This window comes from Alexandromys fortis, unplaced genomic scaffold (assembly GCF_014885135.2).
Source record: "Alexandromys fortis isolate MF-2015 unplaced genomic scaffold, M_Fortis_MF-2015_v1.1 scaffold_26, whole genome shotgun sequence".
Taxonomy (NCBI): Eukaryota; Metazoa; Chordata; class Mammalia; order Rodentia; family Cricetidae; genus Alexandromys; species Alexandromys fortis.
In genome coordinates, this window is record NW_026067894.1 from 3,880,512 (window position 1) to 3,895,527 (window position 15,016).

The window sequence follows — 15,016 nt, forward strand, 5'->3', positions numbered from 1 at the left end:
AAAAGAAAAGCAACACATATACAGGAGGACATCCCACATCAATGAGTACTGTATTTCAGTATGCGGCTAACTTCTAAAGTCACTTGGAAGTTTTAATTTTAGTGAGGAAGAGGACAAAAGGAAATTCTGCAGCAAGCTCAGCTTGCACCACAGCTTCCACCACCGGTGACTCCTAACCCATTCACTTAACATCGCTGTAAGGCCTGGACCATTGCACTGCAGCAGCTCTTTGTTAGAGATCAATGCAAGAGAAAGAAACTTTCCCAACATTCTACAGGTCAAGCTTCTAGCAGGTTCCAAAGGAAGCACTGTGAGCAAGCTCAACTGTGCAGCAGTAGAGACCTTTCTACCATAAGGAGTCACAGCTTCGACGTCAGCCCTAGAAACGGGGTTTTTTTCCCCTTCACCCATCTGCCCTTCTTACATCCTCAGAGTACCTTCTTTTCATTCAACCCATCTCCACTACAATCCGTTATTCTTAATTCATTATACTCAATATTCCCTACTCAAGCTGCTGTAATTTTTCTCTTGATGAGATTCAGACTAATATACCTTAATAACAGGTTAGACAGTTCTATCCAAGAGCTAAGTAAAAAGAGTTTAAATAAAGATTTATTTATTTAATATATGAATGCTCTATTTTCATATACAACTTTATGCGAGAAAAGGGCATCAGATTCCACTAGAGATGATTGTGAGCCATGATGTGGGTGCTGGGAATTGAACTCAGAACCTCTGAAAGAACAGCCAGTGCTCTTAACCACTGAGCCAACTCTCCAGCCCTTAAATATTTAAAATTGAAGTTCTATTATATAAAAACAAGCATTTCACAAAATCCATGAAAAATTAATTCATATAGTCCTTAACAGAGCAACAAATTGATTATGATCTAGCAAATTATAATTCCTGTTGGAAACGTAAACTCTGATTAATAACCCTAAACGTCATAATCACCAGTTTTAGAATTGTTTTTATTAACTTTAGAAGCTTCCTAATCGTCAAGTTGTAAAACGCCTAAACTATGAAAACAAAAGTTTTAAATGGAGGCTGGAGAGATGGCTCAGCGGCTACAAGTGCTTGTCGTTCTTCCCGGGGACCAGGCTTCCTTTCCCAGAGGCTTCCTAAAGTCTAGACCACTCTCAAGCACAAGGGAAAAGAACATGTAGTCACAGGACAGTATCTAGGGAAGGGCAAAGGATACAGGAGACCCAGTGATGCTATAAAGTAGGATGAACATCTGTGCTACCCATCAAGCAAAACCTGCTGAGAGAGTCCTGATATAAAGCAAACCCAAGAATTCCTGGGGGGGAGACCTAAGTTACCCCATAAAAAAGGCCATCTGCCTTTCACAGAAGCAGAAAAGCACTGTCCCCTCCACCAAAAAGAAATAGGAAGGGCGGAGGACACTAAAAGGCAGGTTCAGCACATCTAAGTATCTTCTCTTAACTAGTTTTAGAATCACTGACCAATTTCTCAAACAAACGGGAAAAACTAAATATAAAGTCAGTTTCTTTCTTAATCACCCCAAGACAAAAAGTATAAGTTCCAGCTGCCAGCAGACACACAGGACAGGGACCCGAGCCTTCAAGAGCTCTGCACTAACTGCCAGTGAGCAGAGTCGAATTTAGAGAAACTGAAATAAAAGGATTATAAGGAAATGTCTTTTAAAAGAAAACAACACAGAAAACCTGCATTTCTTACTTGAGAGAGTCCAGGGGACGATGCATGTCCCGGGGGCGTGGCCGCAAGATTGGGGTGCCCCTTGTTTATTTCATGTGCTGAGTAAGGGGAAGGGGCTGGGGGTCCCGGCTGTCTTGCTACCTGTGTTACCTGTGAGGAAGTCAAAGAACAGTAGGTTAGTGACCCAATCTACGAGTACAGCTGAAATTATTAAACCTGGACTCTATGCCTCACAAGTTACAATAACTAGTACTAGACTGAAGAGCGGTTTACTATCTTAGAATACATGAATATTTCCACGTTTGATAAATTTCTAAAGCATATAATCTCCAGACAAAGCAAAAACCCTAAAACAAAAACAGCTAAATGAAACTGTATCTAGCATTTTATAAAGACACAGGAAATCGATGGCTATGGGAGTGGAAAGGAGAGAGAGGAGGCTCAGCTTTTCTGTAGCATGAGGTGAGACTCACAGGACTAGTCAAGACTCTCAGAACAGCCCCTGTGATGGCTTTTTTATAATCCCAGCACTCTGGAGGAGAATGGTGAATTCAGGGCTGGCTTGCGCTCAACAAAGACTGTCTCAAGAGAAGAGAGAGGCTGGAAGAGGGCTTTTGTCTAATACGTCATCAAGCCTAGGGGCAAACCTGGGCAGCACATAAACTGGGCTTGATGGTGCTGGCCTGTAACCCCAGCTCTTAGAAAATGTGGGTAGAAACAGCAGGAGGAGTTCAAGGTCATCTGTGGCTACATAGCAAGCTCAAATTCAAGGCTGGCCTGGGTTCCATGACACTGTCTCAAAACAAAGGAAACAATTAAACAAAAAACTCTAAGATGGAGTGGCCTGGGCAGTATATGGAGCCCCTGGCAGTGGGACCAGGATCTAACTCTAATGCATGAACTGACTTTGTAGAGCACATTCTCTATGGAGAGACTGGGGAACACGACACTTGGTCCTGCCTCAAAGAGGTGATAGGACACAATTTGTTGACTTCCCGGCAGAGGCCTTACCCTCTCCGAGCAGCAGATGGGGATAGGGTGGGGGAAGGGGAGAGTGAAGAAGAGGAGAGAGGGGGGACCTGGGATTGGTATTTAAAAACAACAACAACAACTGTTAAGACAAGGACAAAAATAGCTATATTTCCTAGTTAAAACTGGCTTGAGACCTACTTGTTGAACTTTAGACGGCACGAAAGCACACCTGCAAGTCAATGAATTATATAGCAGCTAAGCACTACTACAAAGCCCTCTGCCTGACTACAGGTTAGTCTAAATGTTCTGAGGGCAGCAAAGGCGGCTACATTATTCTACAGTTTATTAGGTTAGATTCAATGCATTTTCAATTGACTCGAGTAAAGCACTTGCTACAGAAGCATGAAAACCCACACAAAAGACGCATGGCCACTCATGCCTGCAAACCCTACTTTGGGGGAGAGAAGGGCATGCACATTAGGAGCTCCAGAGATCAACAGTTCATCTGTCTAGACAACTGGGAAGCCCAAGACTCACTAAGAGAGGCCTCCAAAAGTTAAGGTGGACAGCCAAGAGTAGGGCCTGCTATCAGTCTCTGCTCTCACACAGTCCCACACGGGAATGCAAAGTATGTGTGCACGTGTACACACATACACAGGCAAAATCTAATACTGCCCAGCTCCCCTGGACATTCTAAGACTTACTGAAAACTGCAGCAGACTCATAAGATTTTTCTTTCTATATTTCTCTTTTTTATATTCTATTTTATTTTATTTTATTTTGGGACAGGGTTTCTCTGTACCATGGCTGTCCTGAAATTCGCTCAGTAGATTAGGATGGCCTCGAAATCACAGGAATCCTCCTGCCTATACCTTCCAAGTGCTGGGACTAAAGGCAAGCACCACCACAGCCCAGCTGACTTTTGAGTTTCTCCTCAAGATTTCTACCTAAAAATAATCTCCTGCAAAATCAATAACATTTGATAGCAACTCAGAAAGATAATGCAAATTAAACTGTTCATTAAGTGAACTGGTTCATCTATCAAGCACTATCTTAACTAATTTGAACAAATATAGTAATTTAGAACTACCTCAATATGCTACCATTTTCAAATAATAATTACAATGTGTGGTGAGGCAGGAGCCTGAACATGAGAATCCTTTCTTAGGATCTCTGTGAGTTCGAGGCCAGCCTGGTCTACAAGAGCTAGTTCCAGGACAGGAACCAAAAAGCTACGGAGAAACCCTGTCTCGAAAATCAAAAAAAAAGATGTTTATTTTGTTAAAATGTACTTTTTGTTTATTTTGTAAGTATGTTTATGTGTCCTGTTTATGTTTATTTTGTAAGTATGAACTCAAACAATGAAAAGAGGATACCTCTGTACTATTATTTATATGAAGCATTTTTCTCAGAACTGAAACTAGATTATAAAATCAAAATAGCAATCAATTCTGGAAAACACTAAAGATGCCCTCTGTGTCCTGTGGTATCAAACATTTAAACAAGATTTAATTTCTTATACAAAATTAAGTTCAAACATTCATTTGCATGCAAATTTGATTTTGTCTTTAATACAACGAGAGAAACAATGTGTGTGTCTGTGTATACCAAAGAACTGTTCCCAAAATTTATTTATGATTATTGTTGTGCTGGTCTGGAAAAAAAAATGACCCCCAAAGGTTCACAGGAGGCAGCACTATTAGGAGGTGTGACCTTGTAGGAGTGGGTGTGACTTTGTTGGAGAACTGTTAAGTCACTGGGGGCGGGCTCTGAGGTCTCAAATGCTCAAGCCACACTCAGTGTGACTGTCTCTTCCTGCTGCCTGCAGATCCGGAGGTACAACTCTCCAACTTCTTATCCAGCACCATGTCCACCTGCATGCCGCCACGTCCCACAATGATGATAATGAACTAAACCTCTGAATTGTGAGCCCAATTAAATGTTTTCCTCTATAAGAGTTACGATGGTCATGGTGTCTTTTCACAGGAATGAAATCCTAACTAAGACAGTAGCAAATATTTACAAAACTATTTTATATATATATAAACCAGGACCATGTAAGGAAAATCCTTTTTTTGGGGGGGGAGGGGAGGTATGTAAGAAAATTCTAACATGAAAAGGAGTCACAGACAGACAAGTATTAGAGTCACAGCAGTACAGATAGAGAATGTAGACTATATCTTAGAGGGAGAGACTAGAAGTATGACAAGACAGAACAAGGGCTGGCTGCGAGGCTCACTCAAATAACCAGTATTTACTGATGGAATTTACAGCGTGTGAGAGACCAGTGAGCAGGAGAGAGTCCTACCTCCGTGGACCTGCTACTCATGCTGACCTAAGACACATTTAGAGTCTCTGTGTGAAGATATGAATGGCCACCAACGTGACATGCAGACCACACCGGCTGTAAACTTGAAGCCATTCTCCTTGCCCAGCCTCCCAGGCATTAGTATTATAGCCTATGCCCAGCTTGTATACTATACTGAAAGTCCTAACTTCATGAAAATCCTTTGGAGTTGTGGCTTGAAGTGCTGGGTCTGGGGAAGTGCTGTTCTGAAATGAGAGACTGAAAAGCAGGACAGATGTAAGGGAAGAGTAAGCAAGAGTCACGATACAGCACCTACCTTTCTGTCCAATGGGAGCAATGAGTACCCGCTGGATCGTATGAGCTTGAGGAGCTGGGGTCAGACCAAAGAACCTAGGGATGGGTTCATTATCAATACTACAGATGGTATCTAAACTAATTACCAAAACTAGCAAACAAAGACTTCAGAAAATGACACAGGGCAGAGGGCTGACATTAACTTCTGGATCAATATGGTCAGTGTAACTGTAGTGGTTAAGACCATATGCTCACCCCATGTAGTCACTGGGGTTTATATCTCTTCTTAAAACCATACAAGAAAAAAAGAACCAAAACAATAATGCCTGCTAAAATTAAATCAAATCTCAAAATTACTAAAGTGATTAAAGGGTTATCACAATTTCAGCTGTCCCAAGAGTAAAGCAGATGTCACAGCAGAGAAACCAGAAACAGAAGTTGTCCAATTATTTACAAATAGGAGAATGAATACATCATGGTCTCAGGGACCGCATCAAGCCAACAAGACTAACTGCTTCTACCATGCTACTGAGAACCAGCACTGGGCCAAACACCGGGAATCGGGCCTTCCAGCTACAGATAAGGTCCTGCCTTCCTTCTAGATCTTTAATAGGAAGAAGGGCCATAGCAAACAGAAATGGGTAACTGTAAAGTGCTGCTGAAAACCAGCAACAGTTCGAGGTCTGAAGTGGGAGAACCCACATGTTCTTCAGGAAGGGAAAGGCTGAGTTCACTTATAGGTAAAGACGATTCTAAAAAGAAAAGGCTAGAGTTGCCCCGTCACATCCTATAAAAAGAAAAGAGGTCTGCGTGGGAAGAGCTGGGGAAGAGAATTACGCGAAGAGAAGCCTGAGTTGAGACACTGGCGAGCCTGTGGAAACCACCCACATTTCTCCTGGTGGAGACACTTAGCAAGCAGGGGCCATGCACTTGCAGCATCATTACTAACTGTATGTAGTATGTGAAGCCAGCCCTGACCAACACTGGGGCTGAGGCTGGCAGTTAGGACCCAAGGAACGCAGACTCTCTCAAAAGGAATGAAAATGTCCTAAAACTGACTACAGCGACAGGATACAATAAAATCTACTGACCTGGACACTTAAATGGGTTGTATGCTATTGTAATTATGTTAGTAAAAACAGGGGGGGGAGAAAAGGGAATGGTTAGACAGGCTAGAGTTAGGCAAATGAGGTTAAGTAGCCAGAAAGGAGATGATTTTCCCAAAGCGATCAAGTCAGAAGACCCTATTGAGAAACAGCAGTGACTCTAACCCAGACATTGCAGGTGACTGGCGAGCGCTATTGCAACTACATCCCAGTAAGACATGGTGCTCAGACAGAGACTGGGAAAGTTGGGAGGGCACCTCACACTGGACACTGCAATACCTGGAAGCTGAGGCAGGAGGACTACTGAGAGTTTAGGTGGAATAGCACACAGTGTATGTTCCAGGCCAGCCTGGGTCACCTGAGACCCCCAACTTTAAAGAAATCAACCAAAGAATCATCTCTCACTGAAAGAAAAGTCACAGTCAATCTAGAAGTCTCTCTCCCATCACTAAACTCACCAGTAGTTTTGTAGCAAACACTACACTTCTTAGCTGCTATCCCTCCTCCAGTCTCTCACACCTTAGAACTGAAATCCTAAAGGCTCACATTGGCAACCAATCGTGAGAAGAGAAAGCAGGCAGACCAGATTGATTTCTGAACTATGTAATATGGTTTCACTTTCCTAGCTGTAATAACAATACATTTTAGAAAGTATCCAATATAGTGTTTGATATATAGAATTCCCACCTACTACAGTGTCTGCTCACATACTAAACCATAACCTCATGACCCAATCTCTTCCTGGCAATCCTAACCTTAGCATATGAGGCTTTGGGACCTTTCAAACTCAACCTATCACAAAAAGTAATGGCAGGGAGACAGAAACTAAAAGTGCTCCCAAGTGGCTCCATCTAAACAAAGGAAGGAGAAGGAATTGTTTCTATCATTAGAAATCCTTCCATATTATTTTTTCATGCCACATGCATTAATTATTCTGATCATTTTCTTTAAGAAGGACAAATGCCAATAAGATATTTAAGGATCAGCATAAAGAAGACAACAAAGACCTATAAGCAAGGATGCTCAACACAGCAAATACAAGAATACTGGTATAGAGCTGAAAATGTGGCTCTGTTGATAGAGTGCTTGCCTGACATGGGTAAAGTTCTAGGTTCAATCCCCAGCACTGCATAAATCCAGGCACAACGATACACACTTACAATCCCAACACTCAAGAGCCCAAGGCAGAAGGATTGAGAAGTCAGGGTCATTGTTAGCTAGAATCAAAGCCAGCTGGGTAACCTGAAACCTTATAACTCTACCTAAAAAAATAACAAAGTAATACAAATGCCATAACTTGAGAAGTAAGACTAAGCAGAGGAGAACAGCAGCAATACTGATAACATCCTGCCCCTGAAAAGGTCTCTTCTCAATATACCCAAAAGTTGGAAATGATTTCTTTCAGTACTTTATGGTACATCCAAGGTCTACTAAAACAAGGCACAATATATATGATAATAAAACAATATATATGATATATATGATAGATTAAGAAAAATGCAAAATGTAAGCTGTGTTTGAAAGTATAAATTAAAGGTGCCAAGAAGGCTCAGTGGGTAAAGAAGCTTTGCCACACAAGGTTGGCAAATCAGAGTTTGAACCCCAAAACCTACATAAAGGAAGAAGGAGAGAACCAAATCCACAATGTCCTCTGACCTCCAGTGTGTGTTTTGGTACGCATGTCCACATATATCCACCAAGCACAGAATGAAACAATTCAATATTCTAAAGATGTTAAGTATGAGTTTAGCATGTACATTTCCTATGTCTATGAAAAATCCTTCTCTCTAAACTGTAGGTATTTATCTAGAACATAAAGTAGTATCATAATTCAGTTCTTTTCAGTTTGGGTATGTTTCTGTTACTATTTAATCAGGAAAGAAATGTAGGGCATGAATCTGCTATTTGACAATTACATTTGTGACAGTAATATAATCATAAAAACAAGTCAATTGGGAAACAAATCCTTAAAAAAAAGTCTATCTAAAATGTTTCATATTTTTCTGTGTGTATAAGGCATGTGTGTAAGGACAGATACATAGGCATCGTGCAGGTTTCGGCAAACAACTTTTAGAAGGTAGCTCTCTTCTTCTACCTCGGTGATTGAGGAATCAAGTTCAAGTCAGCAGACTTGCCAGGCAAGCCATTTTAGCTGCTAAGCCATCCCACAAGGCCAAGAAAAAAAATAATACAAAAATGGGTGGCATGAGCTCATTAGCCAGACAGTGCAGCAGCACCACCACCTGCCTTACATTTTAATCTGTATTTCTATTTTTCTAGAGAGCATCTATTACTTCAATTCTACTATTTGGAACTTGGAAGTTTCCACACTGGTCTATAAAATTTCACGCAAGATGCCAGAGTATGGCACACAACTGTACACCCAGCACTTGAGATGTGGGACATGATGACAAAGTTTGACCCCAGCCTGGGATATAAAGCCAGACTGAGGCCAGCCTAAGACTCCATAGTAAAACCTTGACCCCCAAAAGAAAGAATGGCCAGTGTTAGCCAATGGGTGAGCAGAGGAGGCAGCCTGGCCTCAAACTCACAATTCTCTACCTCAGCTTTTTTTCAAAGGCTTGTCTCCAGGATGTTTCCATCCAACAGGACCCCATGTCCTCTTTCACAAGTTCAGAGCCCACTGTCAAGAACTCAGCTTTCCCCAGCGCACTGTCAAATACCTCGGAATCAGCTGCCATCTTTCCTTATGTTTTGGTTTTTTTCAAGGCAGGGTTTCACTTTGGCTGTCCTGAAAGTCCACGCTTGCCTCAAATTCAGAGATCTGCCTGCGTCTGAATCTGTGTTGGACTAAAGGCCTGCAATACTAGCACCCAGACAATTTCCATCATAAAACATGATTTTCACATTTATACTTTGATTTTACTGCTGACCTCCCACTGTTAATGAACTGGTTACAAAACTGATCCAAGGCAATTGGCTCTAATTCCAAGGTACTAGTGGAACCCAGTATAAATTAATAATAAATTCAATAAATAATAAGTTCAAATGTGTTATCAAAATCAAATTGTTAGATTGCCCTGGAATAGCACATGTCACAGAAGAAGTGTCACTATGTCCCCATTCGGAGGTTAAGTTACAGATCATTACCTACCAGACAAAAACTTAAAAACAGAAACCTGTAGACTGCAAACAAGTTTTAACTATTAATAAATACCTGTATATTTCTTAGTTCTGAGCTAGTGTGGGATTCCTTTTATTAAGCGCCAGACCTCTCTTCGATCAAGGGGTGTTCACCTTCAAACAGTATCAATCATACATCTGGAAACACCCTAACTATAATGCTACTTCTCCCGAATAGAGACTCTTACAGCCCATTGCCCTATGATGCAAGCAGAACTCTAATTACTGCTCAGTTCATTGCCCTCCTGCAGTATATTCAATAAACTTAACCTTTAAAAAAAATAAAATAAAATAAAAAATAAAGGTTATCATGTGAACTTCTTTATGAAATCTGTTAAAAGACGTATGCCTCACAATGCTGGAATCAAGTATTTAAACATGGTAGCTACTGTGTTTAATTTTGTTAACAACATTTAAAATGTAGGTTTTAAAATCTTGAATGACAGTTTAGACTGAAATGACTGGTACCCTGACTTTTATTTTCACACCTGGGAGAATAGGAGAGGTTTAATCTAATGCAGTTGGTGTCTCTAGACTAGAGGCACTGGCACCACCTGGGAGCGGGATAAAAATGCAGAACTACCAACAGTAAGGCCCCAGCAGTGCTGCACAGCACCCCAAATGTCCTGCTTGCTGTTTTCAGCCCACAGGACCATAACACAAATTAGCTGCAGACAGTCTACTGGACACGCACATGCTATGCTAAGTGACCAATGCGCACAACACAACCTGCTGCCACAAACATCTAGGTCTGAGCTTTTTTCCCAACAAGCACTTCCCCTTTGCTGCCTCAGCCTATCCTCTCCACATCATACATTTCTGTAATCTACACCTCTGAAATTCACACTGGGATTACAAAACAGCCTGAAACCCCTGGGGAATGATAACAAGCCACCCAAATTTGGAGCTACCCAGGAACTCTCACCTCCTCAAACAAAGAAGTTTGTCTGCACCACGTACTCCGCTGACAGACCTCCTGACACTGTACACCTGATATGGGGTGCCCTTCTGAACGCTGCAAATTTGTGTTGCTTTTATTGATTGACGAATAAAGCTGCTTTGGCCTATGGCAGGGCAGACTATAACTAGGTGGGAAAGCCAAACTGAATACAGAGAGAAAGAAAGCAGAGTCGAGGGATATGCCAGCAGCCACTGGAGAAGCAAGATAAGCAATAACAAACCACGAGCCTCATGGTAAAATATATAATAATAGAAATGTGGGGGTTTTTTTGGTTTGTTTTCATTTTTTATATTTTGGCTTTTTCAGACAGAGTTTCTCTATAGCTATGGAGCCTGTCCTAGAACTCTCACTGTAGGCCAGGCTGGCCTTGAACTCTCAGAGATCCGACTGTCTCTACCTCCTGTGTGCTGGAACTAAAGGCACATGCCTCCACCTCCTGGTTCGAAATGAGTTAATTTAATTTTTTTTGGTTTTTTTTTGGGGGGGGGTAATTTCATTTTAAGAGTTAGTTAATAATAAGCATGAGCCATCGGCAAAACTTTTATAATTAATATTAAACCTCAGAGTAGTTACTCAGTAACTGGCAGGCAGGAAAGAAACCTCTAGTTACATAAACATTTTTTAGGCACATGTTCAACATTATGACTATTCAACCTTCTTGCATTTTTGTTTGTTTATTTATTCGTCTTGAAACAAGTCTCTCACTATATTAGGCTGGCCTTGAAGTCAGAGAGCTACCTTACCTCTGTCTCCCAAGACTGAGCTTAAGGACACACAAAGCCCAGCCCAGCTGTTTTCTACAGATTTGTGGGGTCAGGGCAGCACACTACTACATTTGAAGCTATCCCTTAACTCTCATACAGTTCATGCCCTCAAATTTCAACAAATACTATTCTGATGTTTGTATTTTTAGTTCCCTATCATGCTCTAATGGCACAAGCCTATGTGCCCTTTTCAATTACATAGGTTTTGCTCAATGTATAATTTCAAGCTAAATCTCATCTCAAGAGATTAATTCAACTCAACACTGCCTCCATTCCTGGGTTTCCACGTTTTTTCCCAACCTTTAGGAAACTTTAAAGCATTGCTGGTTTGCTTCTAAGAAAACTGCAGTCACTCTTTTGCTCAGGACAAGCGCTTGAAGACACAGCACCTCGTGGGGGTGTTTCAAACATGACAGAAGAGCAGAGGCGCAAACAACTTTCTGCTTGGCCTCAGAGGAGTCTGCTTTTGTTTACGTGTTCCTAGCTGATATGGGCTTTTTTAATTTTCAACAGAGGCAAAACCATTTCCCTCCTCCACATCTTACAGCTTGCTCTCCATTTCAGCTAAAGTCTAACCAGGGTGAGGTGACCTCCCTTTCCACTGCTCTTCCTTCTGTGGCACCTACCCTACACATAGCAAACAAACGGAGCCCACGGCGTGGATCAGGTAAATCATGCGTGTTAATGCCAGCACTTGGGAGTCAAGAGACGGACAGACCTCTGAGTTCAAGGCCAGTTTGGCCTACAGATGGGGATCCGGGTTCTCCAGGGCTACATAAGTGGATCCCTTCTATAAAAAATAAATAAGTAAACAAGCAAAAAGGAAGAAAGACATATGTCCCAAGCCCTGTCTAGGGCAAATGTTTCATGCTGTGACTGCCTGGCTTGTACTAGAACACAATGAGCACTCCAGAAAAATGCCTGACCAATTTCCAAACTGTAATGATTTTTCTTCCAGTAAGTTTCCTACCCAATCCAGCTATCATAGATTAAGAATCTATCAGAATCATACATTTCAGCTGGAGAGATGGCTCAGCAGTTAAGAGCACTGACTGCTCTTCCAGAGGTCCTGAGTTCAATTCCCAGAACCCACATGATGGCTCACAGCCATCTGTACTGAGATCTGGTGCCCCCTTTCTGGTGTGCAGGTGTACATAGAAGGAATGTTCTATACATAATAAAAAATTTTAAAAAAAGAATCATACATTTCAATATTATGCCTCTTTCACAAGTGTATGTGTATGTATGTAAAATTATAATAATGAAGGAAAGACAGACACACATGCATAGCTCTGACCTGGACTTTCTAAGTCTCTTCCTTTGAGGAAATTTAAAATAATTACTTCACACATGCTCCTAGTTACATTTTTAAAAATTTTTTTAATTATAAAAGAATGTTTAACAGGGCAGTGTGGTGTACGCATTTAATCCCAGCACTCAAGAGGCAGAAGCAGGTGGATCTCTGTAAATTAGAGGCCAGCCTGGTCTTCGAGTGAGTTCCAGGACAGCCAGGGCTATTACAGCAGAAGCTGAGTTCAAGGCCAGCCTGGTCACAAACTGAGTCCCAGGACAGCCAGGGCTGTTACAAAGAGAAACCCTGTCTCAAAAAACAAACAAATAAATAAATAAGAATAAAGGGGCTGGAGAGATGGCTTGGAGGTTAAGAACACTTATTCCATTTTGAATTCCAGAGGAACCTGAATTCTGTTCCCAGCATCCACATTGGACAACTCTCAATCATTTGTAACTCCAGCTCCTGAACATATAATGCCCTCTTCTGGCCTCTGAAGATACCACAGAATAGTTTACACAAACATACATACCCAGCCTCAGGTGCTGGGCACCTAATTCAAAGCCAGTCACTAAACAAGGGCTCTACCATGAACTGTGACCCCAGCCCCAGGTCACAATGAAACACAATGGGCAAAACTGTTAATCCTGCTCAAGTTGTGACCCACAAGAATCCCAGACAGCCAGGTGTGCTCACAAAAACAAGAATAGCATGAAGCGCAAGTTACACGGGTCAGTGTCTATTCAATTACAGTTGAAATGACCTCTCCGATCATGTCACCAATGCGAACAATATTAAACCCATTCTCTAAGACAATAAATAACCTTTTTTTTTCCTTTAAAACTGATTGAAGCTTCATTCAGCACAGGACTCACAGCTGCCCAACTTCCAAAGCACTCCACAGAATTGCTTTGCTTCTGAAATGACTTGTGGGACATTTTATAAAATGGCTCAAGGATGTGGGACTCCCTTCTGTATGCTATGAATATGTTTTGTTACCATTGGTTAAGAAAAATGCTACTTAGCCTATGGCAGGGCAGAATACAGTCAGGCTAGAAGAGATATAGAGAGAGAGAATGGCAAAGTCAAGGAGATGCCATGTAGCTACTGAAGGAGAAGGACGCTAGAACCTTACTAATAGGCCACAACCTCATGGTGATACACAGATTAATAGAAATGAACTAATTTAGGATATAAGAGCTAGCTAGGAATACACTTGAGTCATTGGCCAAACAGTGTCGTAATTAATATACTTTCTGTGTGATTATTCGGGTCTGGGCAGCCAGGAAACCAAAGAACAGTCTCAGTCTACAGCACAGGGGCTGGAATACTCCACAGTTTAAAGAAACGCACTATCAGCCGGGCGATGGTGGCACACACCTTTAATCCCAGCACTTGGGAGGCAGAGGCAGGCAGATCTCTGTGAGTTCGAGACCAGCCTGGTCTACAAAGAGTTAGTTCCACGACAGGCTCCAAAGCTACAGAGAAACACTGTCTCAAAAAACCAAAAGAAAAAAGGAAAAAAGAAAAAGAAAAAAGAAAGAAACACACTATCAAAGTGCTCTGACACAGACTCTTTCTACTCTTATCTGGGAAACCTGAAAGCCATTCCTCACTGGCATTTACCAGCTGGCTACTCCTTTACATCTCCCAGCTTAATCCTCCTTCTAAAGGAGGAAATCAAGCAAATACATATTAAATAATATTTTAATTAGGTATCTGATTTAACATTTAATGAGAAATCCACATTAAATATTAATGAAGAATCTAAACTTTAATAAATGCCATTAATTGGAAGATACAAAGACAGGCAGGAAGGCAGACCCAGACTGGTAACAAGCAGCCTCTAAGGCCCTAAGGTGCTGACAGAAGTACTTTAGAGGGACTTCAGGACAGGGAGAGGTTTACTGGAAAATAGTGTGCTCTGCCTTGTAGTCAACAGACCTGAGTTTGGATACCCAGTACCCACATAAGAGCAGTGCATGGAGGTACAGAAACAGTATATTCCAAGAGTTTCTGGCCAGTTAGTCAAGCTGCTACAGTAGCCACAGGCTCAATGAGAGACTCCCTTAGAAGACAAGGTAGAAACCCAGAACAGAGGCACATGCTTAATCCCAGCACTTAGGAAGCAGGGGCAATCTTGTTCCAGGAGAAGCAGAGCTACACAGTGAGGCCATGTCTTATAAACAAACAAACCAGAATAAACGATCAGTAGAAAACAATAAATAAGCCGCCCCACATCAACCACTGGGTCTACGAGTTCCATCAGGTTCAATTCTGTCACTCTAGTACACAACGTGCACATGCATAGAGAGAGAGAGAGAGAGAGAGAGAGATCCAAAAAGTGGAATACAGCTCATATCTGCAAATGCAACATTTTGGGAGGCTGAGATAGGAAGGTGCCATGAGTTTTAGACCAGTCTAAGATACATGCTAAGTTCTTGTCCTGCTTCAGCTATATAGCAAGACCCTGCCAAAAAAAAAAAAAAAAAAAAA

General features: G+C 41.6%; 1 protein-coding gene across 16 annotated transcripts in view; it reads right to left on the reverse strand.

Moving 5' to 3' along the window:
- The window catches only part of Eif4g3 (eukaryotic translation initiation factor 4 gamma 3), a 225,315-nt gene that overhangs the window by 158,017 nt on the left and 52,282 nt on the right, over nt 1-15,016 (reverse strand). For 13 of the 16 annotated variants that reach the window (XM_050150831.1, XM_050150813.1, XM_050150754.1 and 10 more), the window contains exon 3: nt 1,702-1,830. The exons of the other annotated variants lie outside the window; for them this stretch is intronic. In XM_050150831.1, coding sequence (XP_050006788.1) covers nt 1,702-1,830 — 129 coding nt within the window. The remainder of the gene's footprint in view (nt 1-1,701; nt 1,831-15,016) is intronic. 16 annotated transcript variants of the gene reach the window in all.